General features: G+C 55.0%; 1 protein-coding gene across 5 annotated transcripts in view; it reads left to right on the top strand.

The window, feature by feature from the left end:
- The window catches only part of NR6A1 (nuclear receptor subfamily 6 group A member 1), a 106,077-nt gene that overhangs the window by 69,822 nt on the left and 22,487 nt on the right, over positions 1-13,768 (top strand). For 4 of the 5 annotated variants that reach the window (XM_064523969.1, XM_064523968.1, XM_064523970.1 and 1 more), the window contains one exon: positions 10,864-11,094. In XM_064523969.1, the coding sequence (XP_064380039.1) occupies positions 10,864-11,094 (231 nt within the window). Of the gene's footprint in view, positions 1-2,079; positions 2,227-10,863; positions 11,095-13,768 lie in introns of those variants that run through there. The other variant, XM_064523972.1, reaches the window with a different exon arrangement.

The raw sequence follows: 13,768 nt of genomic DNA, 5'->3' as shown, positions 1-13,768 counted from the left end.
CTTTTACTGTTACGAAGTGTTATGACAAAATTCTAGCTGTCGGTTACAGTAGTGTCAGTTTTTGGTTTGGGGTGGGAATTGGATGATTCGGGCTAGAATCCAAGCCAGCCATGATGCTTCTCCTTTTGCTGGACTGCGTTAGGGGCGTTTGGCTCAGACGAGGGAACTGATCTCCCTTGTCGTCTTCCCCTGCCCTCGGCCCATCCGCAGCTTGGCCTCGCATTTTGCAGAGCAGGTCCAGATCCGTAATTTGGAAGATTTGGGTTGTTTGGCCAATTATGCGTTTCCCAGCGCCGGGTTTTGTCTGTACTTGCCGTCGTTGCTGGTTTTGCACGTTTCGTTCGCTCCGAGGGCACGAAGACGGCGGGTTCGGGGCGGGCGCAGGGGCGGGCAGCTGTGCCGACAGCCCGGCGGGACCGGCGCGCCGTGGCCGTGCTCCTCGCGCGGGCCCTGCCGCGGGGACCCCCGGTAGAAGGAGGGCAGTCAGCCCGGGGAGCGCGTCAGGGAGCGGTGCCGCGGCCTCGCGGGTCGGCAGCGGTCTGGGACGGGGCGGGCGCCGCGGGGGCGAGTTACCTCGGCGTCGGCAGCAGCTGTTTTGGCCCTTCCCGTCCGCGCTGCAGGGCGGCGACGGGTGATGGGGGGCTTGGTGGCCCAGAGCTGACAGCGGGACGGGCTGTTGGGCATCGACGCTGGCAGCACCGATGGCACGAGCGTGTCCAAGGCTCTCTCATCCCGGAGCGGGACACCTACGTTAGAATAGTCATCGGTGCAGAGCAACGTGTGCCTGCCGCTCGGACCTCACCGTTAGCGGCTGCCGCTTCAGCGGTACTTGGTTTGGTGCGGGTCGCTGCATCAGTCACCTGATTTGTCGTCACGAAGCTCGCGCTGCTGCCACGTTGGGAGGTGGCGAGGCTCTAACGGAGAAGGACGAGATGAGTCGCGTGGGGTTTCTTCTTATGGGAGGGAGAAATGAGAGGAGGACAAGACAACCAACGTCCCAGGTAGTATTTTTTCATTCTAGTGAAGTTTTTCTTCCTGGAGCAATGGCTAGTGTAATTTCAACTCCATTCTAGCAACAGCACTGCTGTAATTATTCCCGCAGACTTATTTTCCGTGAGACAAGTGAGTGCCACCTTACCGAGGAGCCAGTGCAGGTGTTATTTGGAAGCTCTGGTCATGTCGGCCTGTGCGTGTACCCGTTTCCAGCGGCGTGTGCTGCTCTTCCCGCGCTGCCCGTCTGGCACGCGCAGCCTGTGCTCAGGCCGTGGCGCGGCCCAGGGACTGGAGCGGGTGGTCCCTGTGTAAACTGCATCCTGGCAGAGGGCAAGTGTGGTGTTTGTGAGCAGGAGGGAACGGAAAGTCCGGGAAGGGAAGGACGGACTCGTTCGGCGTCCCCCTCTTTCCTAATACATCTCGTTTTAGAGTGTTGTTTTAATCGCTAGGTAAATCAGTTAAAGCGTTAACTGAACTATGATGCCTGCGTTCAGTCCGGCTGTGCGTTCAGCCTGGCGGCATCGGGGAGGAATTGTGTCGAACGTGAGTGCTGCAGCAGTGGTGGGCGATGGCGACGGCCCCGCTGCCGGACTCTCAGCGCCGAGCCCGCCGGGCTCCTCTGGCACCAGCAGTGCGGCGGTAGCTCGTCGTTTCCCGACTGCTCAGCTTTTCGAAATGTTGTCATCACAGCGCCTGACCCTACGTCCCGAATGGGTTTTGCAGTGAGAGCTAAACCCAAGAAGGATGTTTTGGTTAAGAGTTGCTGCCAACTTAGTAATTTTCCTACGATAAATATCTGTTTGTTTGCTTTCCCCCGGCGCGTTTGTCAGCTTGGCCCTTGCCCGGGCAGTCTGCGCTGCCCTGCGAGGAATATTTCAGTGTTGCCCAAATTTGCGGCGGCTCGCGGGGTCCCGCGGGGGGGGGGGGGGGTGCGGCGGGAGGGGCCGCGCTGGGCTTCTCCCCAAGGGCCGGAGGGGAAGGGGGCGGCGGGGGGGTCCGGCCCGGCGCGGCGGCTCCCGGCCTTTTCCTCCAAATCCCGGCGAAGGGCGTTAAAAAGCGGCGCGTGACGTCACGGCTCGTTAGCATAGGCGCGGGCCGCGGCGGGGACCCGGGCGCGCCGGCCCCGCGCTCGCTGCGCGCCCAGCGCCGAGCGCCCAGCGCCGGGATGCGGCCCTGACGGCGGCGGCGGCGGCGGCGGCGGGGGGATGAAGCGCGACGCCACCTTTATGGACGGTACCGGGGGCCGGGGGGGCCGGGGGGGCCCGGCCGGGGCCGCCCCACGCCGCGCGGGGCCTCTCCGTGGGCGCCGGGAGGCGGCACCCGAGTCTGTTTTAATTCCCAAAACAAGGAAAACTTTACGTTTTTTTTTTTTCTTTTCCTTTTTTCTTAACGCAGCTTTAAGCGCTCGCGTGCTGCCCCCGGATCCCGAACCTTTAACGGCCAGTCGGGTTGTGCAATTTCTCTAAACAGCATTAGTTTGCTTTGGGACTTAATTTGTTTATGTTTTAAACTCCCTAATCCCCGCGACCATCTGGAACAGCTTTTTTTAGTGTTGTTAATTATTGATAGTATCGGGGTCATGGAGGCTCTCGATAACGTAGCCCCCTCTCTCCCGGGACTGACACCGGCTCGCAGATACGTCGCAGGGTTTTTCTGTGATTGAAGACGTGGGCAAAGCCTCCGCTAAACGCTCTTCCAGAGCAAGATGAAAATATTTAGGGCAAACGTGTCTCTCGTGTTTCTGGTTCGGGTAGTGCATTTTAAAGGGTAATTGTCTGCAGCGTGTGCCTAGGCCCTGCCTGCTCCCGAGCGGGGACACTTCTTTTTGTCATCTGGCATCTTCCTAATCCTGTATCGCTGCTGGTCATTAACATCTAGATAGTTTAGGTAGGTCCTGCAGAAATCGCTTTAGGCAGACAGGCCAGTTTTTAATCTTACTGCTCTGTAACTCACCGATTTTGAGAAATAGAGTGGAAAAAGAGGGGAAAGCTGCTTTTAATTCAGAGCGTGTGGTTGTGCTGAGGCAGGGGTAGGCGGTCACACACACAGTTTGATTTTATTTTTAATGGGATTAGAGAAAGTTGCTCGGTTGGGAAATCTGCTGTTAAACTCCGGGCTGATCCGCGGAGCGTGCGGATGTGGATGCGGCGGCCGAAAACCTCGCGTGGCATCTGCGAAATGCTGCTGCGGTTAGCGAGTGCGGCCCGTCTGTAATTTTGGTGAAACGGGCTTTTGTTGGGAGCTCTTTGTGGCCCAACCGGCTCGAATAAATGATCCGTCCCCTCCGCGCTGCCTTTCGTGTACCTCCCACAACGGGCTTTAATGAAGATCTCGCCGAGCCCTGGCCGGTTCAGGGCGCAGCTTACGGGTGACACGGGCTTTTGCAGACCAAATTCTGCAGAATTTAAGTGGTTTCCCGAAAGTTTGGGGGAAGCAGGGCTCAGCGTTTGGAATCGGGCCTGATGGTGTGAAATCAGCTCTGCGGCAGAGCCGTTTTCTCGCTGGGGTCGGGGCAGTTAGGGGCCATCCACCAAGCAGCTCCGTTTTACAGGCAGTTTTGATATGCTAATGGTGACCGGTGTGGGGCTGGGGGGGCCTGGCCTGCTCGCGTCGGCCCCGCCGTATTTGGGGTTTTGTGCGTATGGAAAAAGCAAGCGGTGACTCCTGTGACTTTTTTTGAGGGTTTTCTTTTGGCTGAAACCTCCTTCCAGGGAAGCACCGTGGATGCGCGAGGAGGCTGTGGCTGGGGTTGATTCCTGGGGGGAGCAGCACAGCTAACCCCACCAGCCGTTTCTCTGTCACGGCCTTTTCGCTTTTTTCTCCTCGATATTCCGGCCGGCGCTTTTCCCAGCGGGCCGGAGCCGCCTGCACCCCCCAAGCGCAGCATCTCCTTGCAGCGCGGAGAGCGAGGCGGTGGGCAGCCTCCCCCTTTCCCCCTTTCTCTGAAGGCTGCAGGAGGCTCGTCCGCTTAAATTAACCTCTCTCCCAGCTGGGCATACAAATGTTTTCGTTTCAGTTCGCAGAGGGTTAATGCTATTCAGGCCCCCGCGCAGCCGCCCGCTCCGAGCGGCACAAGCTGCTCTTTGAGTGCGGTGGGAAGCGGGGCGGGGGGCTGCCTGCCGGCGGGGGGGGGGGGGGGGGTCCCGGCCGCCGCCGCGGCCCCCGGCGAGAGACGAAACGCAGCGGAAAACCTGATCCGGGCGTTCGCTGCCTGTAACTTCGGGGAGCCCCAAAGGCAGCGCAGCGCAGCGTTGCTGGGAGCGGGGCCGAGCTGCTCCCCACGTGCCCTTTCAGTCCTTCCCCTTGAAACCAGAAGCTACGAAAAAGCGTGTTAGGAAAGCTGAGGGGCCGAGGAGATCTTAACGCGCTGGGCTGTGCCGGAGGCGTCCTGGGAGGCGAGAGGAGAGCGGCGTCGCGGGGGCGGTGGCACTCGTGAGGCGCTTCCTCCCCGAGCAGCTGCTGCCCGGCGGCCGAGACGCGGCCGTACTCGGGTGCCTGCTTTGGGCTGAGTTGATCCAGAAGCGAAGGAGCGAGACGTAGCTGAGGAGGAGGGAAGTGCACTAATGAATTCCGGCGCTGAGCAGCCCCCCGGTACAGCAGCCCGTACAGCTGAGGAGAGCTTTCCCGGCTGAGGAAGCCCCCCTCTCTCGCACGGGTGGGAGGCTTTGAACGCCGCAGCTTTCCGCGCCTCCTCTCTCTTCCCAGCAGAGCGAAATCCCAGCACGCTCGGGTCTGGAGATTTTCTGCTGGGGGTTTTATGCCTTCGCTTTCCCCCTCAGTCAGGAAAATGAAGATTTCGGTTCTGCTGATGTCGCGGGCGGGACCAGCCATCCCCTGCTCCCCGCTGTGGACGTGAGCTCTCGCTGCCAGGGTAGAGCGTTTACGCCGAGTTCAGCTCTTGTTCAGCGTTAACCCGATATTCATCGATACGATGCCTTTCAGCAGCGGTGGGAAACGGCTGAGGCTGAGATGGGGTCCGGTCCTCCACGGGGGCCGCGAGCTCGGGGGACGCCGCCGACACGCGCGGCCTCGGCGGGACGTGCTTGGCGCGAGCGGGCCGGTGCGGGCTGGCGGTGCTCGCTGCCGTCTGCGCAGGCGTCCCAGGCGTTAGGATAATTCACACGCATCTTAAACGCTCATTCATGCATCCTCGTGTTTTCTATATATTGCGTGTAAGCCGTGCACGGAAATCTGAATGCCCGTGTGCTCCAGCGTGCTCCTGCGGTATTTTCCTTTGGAAATGCGTGTGAATTTCATGTAAGAATCACCAACAGCACTCGCTCATTGAGGGGAAAAATAAGTCTTTTGAAAAATGTGTATTGTTTCAGCTGCTTGCATTACAAAACATGGACAAGCAGAGTTTTTCTCCGCTTTCTCACACTGTCTCCTGCGACTCTTGTGTAACGCCGTAATATTCCTGTAGAATTTACATTGTATTAAAACGCGGTATGAAACCTACCATGACCTCCGCAAACAATGCGGCCTTTAATGTGTCTTCGGGGAGGGGTTAGCGAGGGAGCAGCCATAAAAATCTTCAGGGTTCAAGATGAGGTTGAGATTTTTGTGAGTGCTTTTGTTGTAGCAGCAACTGTTTGATTTAGTGGCCCCTGTTACAATAGGTTGTGAGAACAAAGCCAGAATATCCCGTGTATGAGTTCGGTAAATGTGAGATGTCAGGAAAACTGAGAAGAAAAATGCTTTTTTCCTCAGCCCTCCCTCCAAAATAAAACGCGTACGAGCTATTTGAAAAAACCTTACTGGGGATTGTTTTGTTTCTTAAACAACGTTGCTGTGCATGGCTTTTAAAACCGGGGGATTCGGTGGGACGGGCAGGGACGGAGCCGGGGGGGTTGTGTTGAGATGATCCTGCCCGGTCCGTGTTGCAGCGGCCTGGGGAGATCCCGAGGCCGAGGGAGCCCGGGGCGTTCCCAGAGCCAGGCTGCTCGCCTGGGTTGAAAACGGGCAGGTTTAAAGTTCACGGCTAGCTCTGCCGCGGCCGTCCCAGCGTTCGCTTGCGCCCGAAGCTTGCGTTAAGCGGGGTGAAAACCAGCCAAGGTCGGAGCTGGCAAAGCCGCCTCGCCGTGGCCTCGCACCGCCTGGCCGTGGCCCCTTCCGCTGGGGAACCGGGAACCGGGAGGGACGGACTCGGGTCCTCCGCCGCTTTAACCGTCCCTGCTTCCTCCGCTCCCCGGGCGACAGCCCTGTTCTTCCAGCAGCAAAAAAGCAGGGCCTGGAAACGAGCCCTCATCCCAGCGGCGACTCGGCCCGTGTGCTGGGGAGCCGGGGCGGCCACACCGTACCGCGCTGCGCCCCGCGATGCTGCTGCGCCCCGCGATGCTGCTGCTCCCCGCGATGCTCCCCGACCCGTCCCAGCGGCCCGTTTCGCAGGCCGGCGAGCGCATGCCAAGCCCGCCCGCAGCGGCAGGGCCTCTGCCGAGGCCCCGGACCCTCCGCCGGGCAGGATTTACGGCGCTGGCAGTGGGGGCAGGGGCCGGGAGGAGCTGGCGAGGTTGAGCCCCCCCCCCCCCCCCCCCCCCCCCGCTCCAGTGCCTCTGTCCTCCGCTAATCCCCCGCCCTGCCCCGCTTTATCAGATCGCCAAGGTGCAGATTATGCAACGGGACGCAAAGCCGTGCGTGACCTCCCTAGCGAGGTGCTCGGCGAGGACGAGCCTTGTCTGCGCGATCTCGGCCTGAGTTCCTCCGCCCCGGTCTGCGAGAACGCGCCCGGGGTCGTCCGTCCGGTGAAACCGGGAATGCTTCAGTGTGGTGACCACGCCGCGAATGCTTCTTTAGTTAAAGCTTGTGTTTCCTTTACTCATTCCTTCATTTTAAGCTTTTAAAACAATTGCAGTGAAATTCACAGTAAAATGCAAATTTGTATACTGTGCATCAGTGAATCTTTAAAAAAAGTAATACGAATCAGTCGTTGTAGGGTTTAAGCTGCAGAGAGCTGCTCATGACCAAAATCAGCCAGTTTAGATTTTTACTTTGCTTGTGAAACTGGAAGCTGGTTCTCATTTCTGATCCCAGCATGTTTGACTCATTTGTTTCTATTGGGTTCATATGTTCTGCAGCAGGAAGAAGCTCAGCCCTGGTTTGTCAGCTTGCTCGGGTTTTATCAGGATTAGAGAGGACCTTGCTGTGGCTTCTTCCTTCTGCCACGCCAGAAGTCCAACAGATAAAAATATCATCGTCTCTGGAAAACTCCCTAGAAAAATCTAGCTGAGGAAAACCATGCTTGCTGAAGTCTGCTTGAGCAAGCTCGTCTTCACAAACCAGGGCTGTTGTAAGGTCAGGCTCTTTCAAGGCCTGTATCGTTTCCCCTGAATGCTGCAGAACGTGAGCAGCAGTGATGAACGCCTGTGGTCCTGCCCAGCCTGGATTCGCAGTGACTTGTGGCAGCGTGCAACACCGTACAGATGGAATGATCTTGTGTTGCAGAGAGACGAGCCCTGCACGGAGAAGCAGCAAGATCATTGCAGTAGTTTGGGGCAGGTGCCGTGCCAAGCGTGGTTTCTGGAGCTGTGGTCCTGCTCTGCAGGAAGGGCTTGGGAGCTCGTCCGCTCCCTGTGCGCGGCTGAGGGAAGCACGCCGTGGCCGCAGCCCGTCTCCTGCCTAAGCACGCTGTTCACTGTCACGTCTCTGTCCAGTGCTGTGGCGAAGTTGCTCTTCCCTTCCTGCTTTTGCTGTGCTTTTTAGAACAACTGTGTTGGGAGTTTTCTCTCTTGTTTAGGGTTCATGCTATTTGTTCTTCTCCTTCTTTTCAATCTTCAGGGTTTTTTTCTTTTTGTCCTATATACTGTCTCCTCGTTTTTCTGACTTGTCTCGTCTGCGTGTCCCGTCGGTGTCTCTCTCTTTTCTTGCTGCCCTTTCCCCACCTCTCTTTATGCACCATCTCAATCACTTTCCCTCGCCCACTGAGATCCATCATCTCAGACGTCAGCGTGACCCTCTGCCACTCACGAAGGAAGCCTTCGTGCACCGATCGGATCACTCCAATTCCCCCAACCCGGAAAAGTCGCAGATCCGGCCCCTCTGGTGCCATCTCGGAAGGGCCTTTGCGTCGGGGAAATACGATGGTGCCACGCAGGCTGCTCTCCTCTGCTCTCCGTCACCTTGACATGCCTCGAAGGAGCCCTGGCCCTGGACTGCCTTCGCTTTCCATCTAGCTGTCTTCCCAGAGGAAGGGAGAAGCAGCTCCGGCTGCTCGAGTCTCTGGCTCCGCTGATGAAAGCTTGGACCGCCGCGCAGTCGGGGTGTTTCACCTTCCCTTTCCGAGAGCAGAACCTCGACCGCTTTGCGGCACTTGCCCGCGCGCTGCCTTGTCCCCCTGATTTCCCATTAATTTGAACTGTAGCTATAATACGACTCTTTGGAGCAGAGATGTTCCTGTTGTGTGTTTGGAAAAGCTGGAGGTAAAGGAATGACTTCCTACAGAAAATGCAAGGTTGCGTGGGTGTGCGTTCAGGCCAAGAAATGCTGGAAATAAGCAGCCTTAGCTCCGCTGTGTGAGATACGTCTAACGCGAGTACCGTTCTCGAGTCCCACGTCTCAAAAGCAAAACGATGTCCTTTCTGTCCCTCAGTGCCTCTCGCTCACTAGATCGAATTGAGGTGGTCATCCAAGTAAAGATTATTGGATATTTGAGCAAGAGACCCTGTGAAGTGTACTACAGATTTGTATTTATCCATGAATGTGCTTGAATAGTTTCCAGTTTTGAAGTGCAGCTCTGTTTGTAAGCAGCAGGATTTTTAATGGGTTGCAGTAGCGAGGAAGGGGAAGATGGAGAGGTTCATCTGGAGCGAGGGGGGTCAGTCTGTTTGCCTGTATTAAGGATCTGCTGCGGGAAAAGGCTTCTGGTGCAATTTGCTGGAATTAGATTAAGTATAGCTGACTTCTAATGTGAAGCAAGATTTGGGTCTCCCTATGTAGATCCAAGATAATGAGCGTACATCTAGGTTAACTAAGTCAGTTGCTTTAGCTGTCATTTACTTCTTCCTTTCAGGTTGACATCTATGTCTATGGAGATTACTGTGCGCTCACAGAGATTCTTGCTGAGCCAAACATCATCCCTATTCTGTCTCAGAGCGAATGTTAAAGTCTTGCGATACTAAATTTAATATGACAGCTCCTATTGCTGGGAGTCGTACAATTTACATTTTTTTTTCATCCAAAGGCCTTTGAAAGATTTGGAAAAGGAATAGTAAAATCAAGTCCCTGTGGCTTAACCTTATTTTTGTTTCTGTAATAACATTGGCTTAGATTCTGGGTGTGTGAATTGTACAGAGGCTTTTGCTGGCACTGCTGGAGCTAAGAGAGAAAATGAAGAGATGACCATGTCCCTCTGCTTGTCTCCGTTTGTCCCCGCAATACACAAACCCACCGATGTTTCTGTTCATGAAACGGAGAGTGCAGGGCACGTCTGCCAGGTGTGTTCCCTGGGTTTTCACACCCGATCCGTGCCAGCTGGCTCCAGGGAGACACGGGAGACTTTCCGTGCAGCATCGCTGCTGGCTGCTGACGGCCGCCTCCACCTCATTCACACTCCTCTTGCAGGTGGAAATTCAGCCAAGACCGTCACCGCTTGCTGAGCTGCCTCCCGTAGGGTTTTTCCCCACTCTCTCTGCTCTGTACTTTTCTTCCTCTCCCGGGGCTTGTTCTCCCCTGTTAATGAACACCACGAAGTTAAATGAAGGCTGCAGGTGAAAACGCACCTGCGTGAAGGCCCTGTCCTAGCTGTGGGAAGAATAAAAGACGCAGCCTCCCACGATGCTGCTGTGTTGCTGTTCCCCAGCGTTGGGCACGAGTCCCGCAGCCGCTCTCTCCTTGTCCAAACTGACCTGTAGAAACTCGAGGTTTTCTTCCCGATGTGTGCACATAGCGACTTCTGTTAATGCCAGGTACTGAGAAGAACGTTTGGACAAAATGAAAAAAAAAAATCGGAACAAACTTCTGAGGTAGTGCAGCATTCTTGTGCCGTATTGATGAGAAATGCATCATTGCTTTCTTTGATGCCATCTCTGCTCTTTATTAAGTGCCGTTAAGAGGAATACATAAGCTCGTGTCAGGGAAGCCATCCAGGGCCTCGGTTTGCCCCCGAGTAATGGTGGTTTACGTTCTGCTGTAAGGGTGCATGTGGAGTGAAAAAGTTATTTTTGGGCACGGTGTGGGTAACTGTAGTAACATGAAACTGTTTTAATGTAAAAAATACACTCTTCAGTATCCACAGGAGCCGGGTGTTTGACACCGGAGCACTTAGCAGCGGTGTAGCAGAACAGCCAGGCGCGTCCGTACAGTCGCGTATGGAGGCAGAGAAGGGGAGCGATGGGCGAAGCGTGCTCCTTCCCAGTGCCGCTTCCCTTTTGGCAGTCTCCTCTTCGGAGAGCGAGCTGTTACCTTGCAGGAGAGCCCCTGTTTCGCACGCGGTGCTGCTGTCTTGAGAAAAAACTGTGTGTTGAAGAGTAGCGCCTTGGCTCCCTCAGAGATGTTTTGCTGGTCCAATAAGTGCATGTGGTCTTCCTTTTTGGGTTTTCCTAGAAACCTTCAGCACTGGTTACCGGTTTGTTGCATGTTCTTGGACGTTCTGTTTAAACTTAGGCTGTTTTTAAGGCTGGGGTGCAGTGTTTCCATGACCCCAGGGCTTGGCACTGCCCGGTGGCAGCTGCCTCGTGCCACTGGGGTCTCGCGCGGCCCCGGGGAGCACCTGCACCCCCGGGAAACCTCGACTCTGCAGTGGTTTTGGTCTGCTTGGGGACACTTTGGGCAGGCCACGGGATGCCGAATGGAGGCAACTCTCATCCAGGAGGGAAAGTTTCAGACAGCTCAGTGAGGCCGTTTTGTTGACTACAAAGTGTTTTTCTTCTCTTCCAGATGAGCGGGTTGATCAGCGAACCTGCCTTATCTGCGGAGACAGAGCTACGGGTCTGCACTACGGGATCATCTCCTGCGAGGGCTGCAAGGGGTTCTTCAAAAGGAGCATTTGCAACAAGCGGGTTTACAGATGCAGCCGGGACAAGAACTGCGTCATGTCGCGCAAACAGCGGAACAGATGCCAGTACTGCCGGCTGCTCAAGTGCCTCCAGATGGGCATGAACCGCAAAGGTACGGAAACCCGCGCTCGCAACGGGGAGGGCGCGGGTGCTGGCGAGACCTCGCGGCCATCCTCATGCCGCAGAACCTGCCTGTTCCCTCCTGGCCCGCTTCGATATTCAGCTGAAAACTAACGTGAATTTTAGTTTACCTTGAATTCCACCCCTGCTCCTGAGGCACGGAGACTCCCTTCCTCTGGGCTGTGGGTTTGCTCCGCTGCGAGCTGCGGGCTGCGGCCGGTGCTCGCTGGCACCGCGCACACTTGGCTCCTGGCAGACCCTGGCTGGGCTCTGGTGCCGGCGTGTCCCCAGCCAGCCCTGGTGACACGTCTTTGCTCTGCGCTCAGCCTTCAGCGGGCTGTAATTTTTCACAACTGTCTTTCTGGAAGGAATTTTTCAAGTTTCCTTTTATGCTTAAAAGAAAACGTTGGGTTTTTTGAATACTCATGTAGTGAGAAACTGGCAATATCTAGCAGACCCCCAGTAAGTGTTGGTGCTGCCACGTACCTGTGAGACTCACCAATTTCATCAAACAGGCAGCCTGCTCAGAGCTGCGTTCAACCAGGACCGTACAGTAAAGTGAGGAGACTTCTAGTCTACCGTTGGCTGAAACTCTGAGCTCTCCCAACAATTAACCCAAAGTCTGACTCAGGTCACTTCGGGTTTTAAAAGCTTATATATTTTAAGTGTCTGTAATGTGAACTAATCACATCTTGTCATCAGAATTTTATAAATCAGGCTATTTTATTTTACATTTTTGTAAAGCCTTCTCATCGGCTTCTCTGATAATCCTTCAAGCACAGCGTGACAGTGATTCTCTTGAAAGACACGGAGAAGCTGGAGCCTTCAGATGGTCCTTCAGAAGCCTTCTTCTGAACTACCCGAATGCTCCAGCAGAAGCATTATTTTGTCTGCTGCATATACCTGATCAGCACTTTTATTTATTGGGTAGCGTCTTTCCGCCTTACCCTCTTCCAGACTCACAGCTCTCCCAGGAAGCGATAGATAGGCCGTCTGTCTCGTTCTGTCCTTCCGTAAGGCAAATTCTGGACACAGGTACGCTGCTTATGGCGACAAGATTTTCCCGGTGTTGTGAGAGGCCGTTTGTACTCATTTCCAATGTGGAAAAAGGTGTTGAGGGAAATCAATCTTAGTCCCTTTTTAGCAGCAAATCTCAGCTCTTTTAGAGCTTTTTGCTCTAGGCCCATCTGCAGGGAAAGAGTGCCATCGCCTGGCCGTGCCGGGGAGGGCCAGGCTGGCGCCCGGGCTGCGGACGCTTGCCGTTGCCTTTTCTCTCTTTTTTTCTTTCTTTCTGCCCTTCTAGTTTCTTTCATGACCAGCTGCATTAATTTCAGTTTACCGCCAGTGTCTTAACAGAGGATGAGAACCAGATGTCCCTAAGGAAAGTAGAAAGAGTGACTGATAGTTAATGTTATTTATAGCTGTTTGCAGGTGCTTCAGGTTGGGTTTTAAAGCATAATTGGTACATTTGCCGGGGATTTTCAGCTAAACATAAACATTTTGAGAGTTTATGTCAAGCAAACCTGCAAAACACAGAACAGGATTTGTTTAGGAAGGGAAGAGGTGTTGAGGAGCACCTTGCCCCTCGCGCACCATGGTCAGCAGGTTCTCGTGGTGAGCTCCTCTGGGAAGAGAAGGTCACTGGAGAGCCTTTGCTTCAGCGCAGCCGTGTCCACTTCTTAAAATGACTGCTGAAATGGAGAGGTGGCCCAGCCACTGTGCTCTCCGGTGAAAAGCAGCAGTGTTCGTTCTTGTTTGCTTGGCTTTTTTCCCTGCTAGGTACTAGGTTAAAGAGCATTTCCTTCAATATTTTCCTGTCATTGTGCCCAAATTATTGCATAATTGGATTGCAAAGTTACTTCATAGCGCTGTCTACATAGTTATTCCTGAAGTCAGATAAGGCCGACTCGTCCCTCTCCCCATTTAAGCTGAGAACAACCGTAAGTTTGCAGAAGCGAACAGAGTTGGTTTGCATCAAGCAAGTCTTGCCGTGGGGCTCTGCGCCCGCTGAGCTGCGGACAGCGCTCTGCAAGGCTGGAGGACGTCCGAGCATCGCGGAGCAGAGCGTCCTCGCCAGCCTCCGTCGCTGTTTCGAGACCTGAACCTAGAGCTGCTGAAGCTGAAGTCTAGTCTTGAAATGGGAGAAAACGAATGTTTACAGTCTGTCGTCCTAAATGTTTGGAGAAGAGGGGGACTGGGGAGCACTTTCCAATCAAGAATCCTCCCCACTCCTGAAAAACCGGAAATGCCTAATTTTCGGACTAAATATACCACATTCCTAGGACTGTGCGTCTTTTTTTAAGGACAGAACTGGCTAGGGGAAAGTTGAATATGAGCAATGGAATTTGTTTATCCTCCAGTAGTTGAAAAATATCACCAATCTTAAAGAAATACCCATGAGCCTGGGCCTTGAAGAGGGCTGTGATTCAAGTGACCCCTTTGCTACAAGGAGCTGTGCAGCCAAGCTGCAAATTCATCTTAACCCCCAGATTTACCTGCAAAGGCTTTTGCTGAGGGCTTTCGGTAGGCACGTTTGAGTTTACAGCGCAGGGGCTCGTGCGCGGCGGTGGCCCGGCGAGTAGCCGGCTCTCCGTGCCGGTTTGAGGGCGGCTCATCAGAGCAGTCGGGCGGGGAGGGTGGGTGAGGCCGGGGTGACACCGCAAGCT

Source organism: Dromaius novaehollandiae, chromosome 20 (assembly GCF_036370855.1).
Source record: "Dromaius novaehollandiae isolate bDroNov1 chromosome 20, bDroNov1.hap1, whole genome shotgun sequence".
NCBI lineage: Eukaryota > Metazoa > Chordata > Aves > Casuariiformes > Dromaiidae > Dromaius > Dromaius novaehollandiae.
This window is presented reverse-complemented; position numbering and strand designations above follow the sequence as displayed.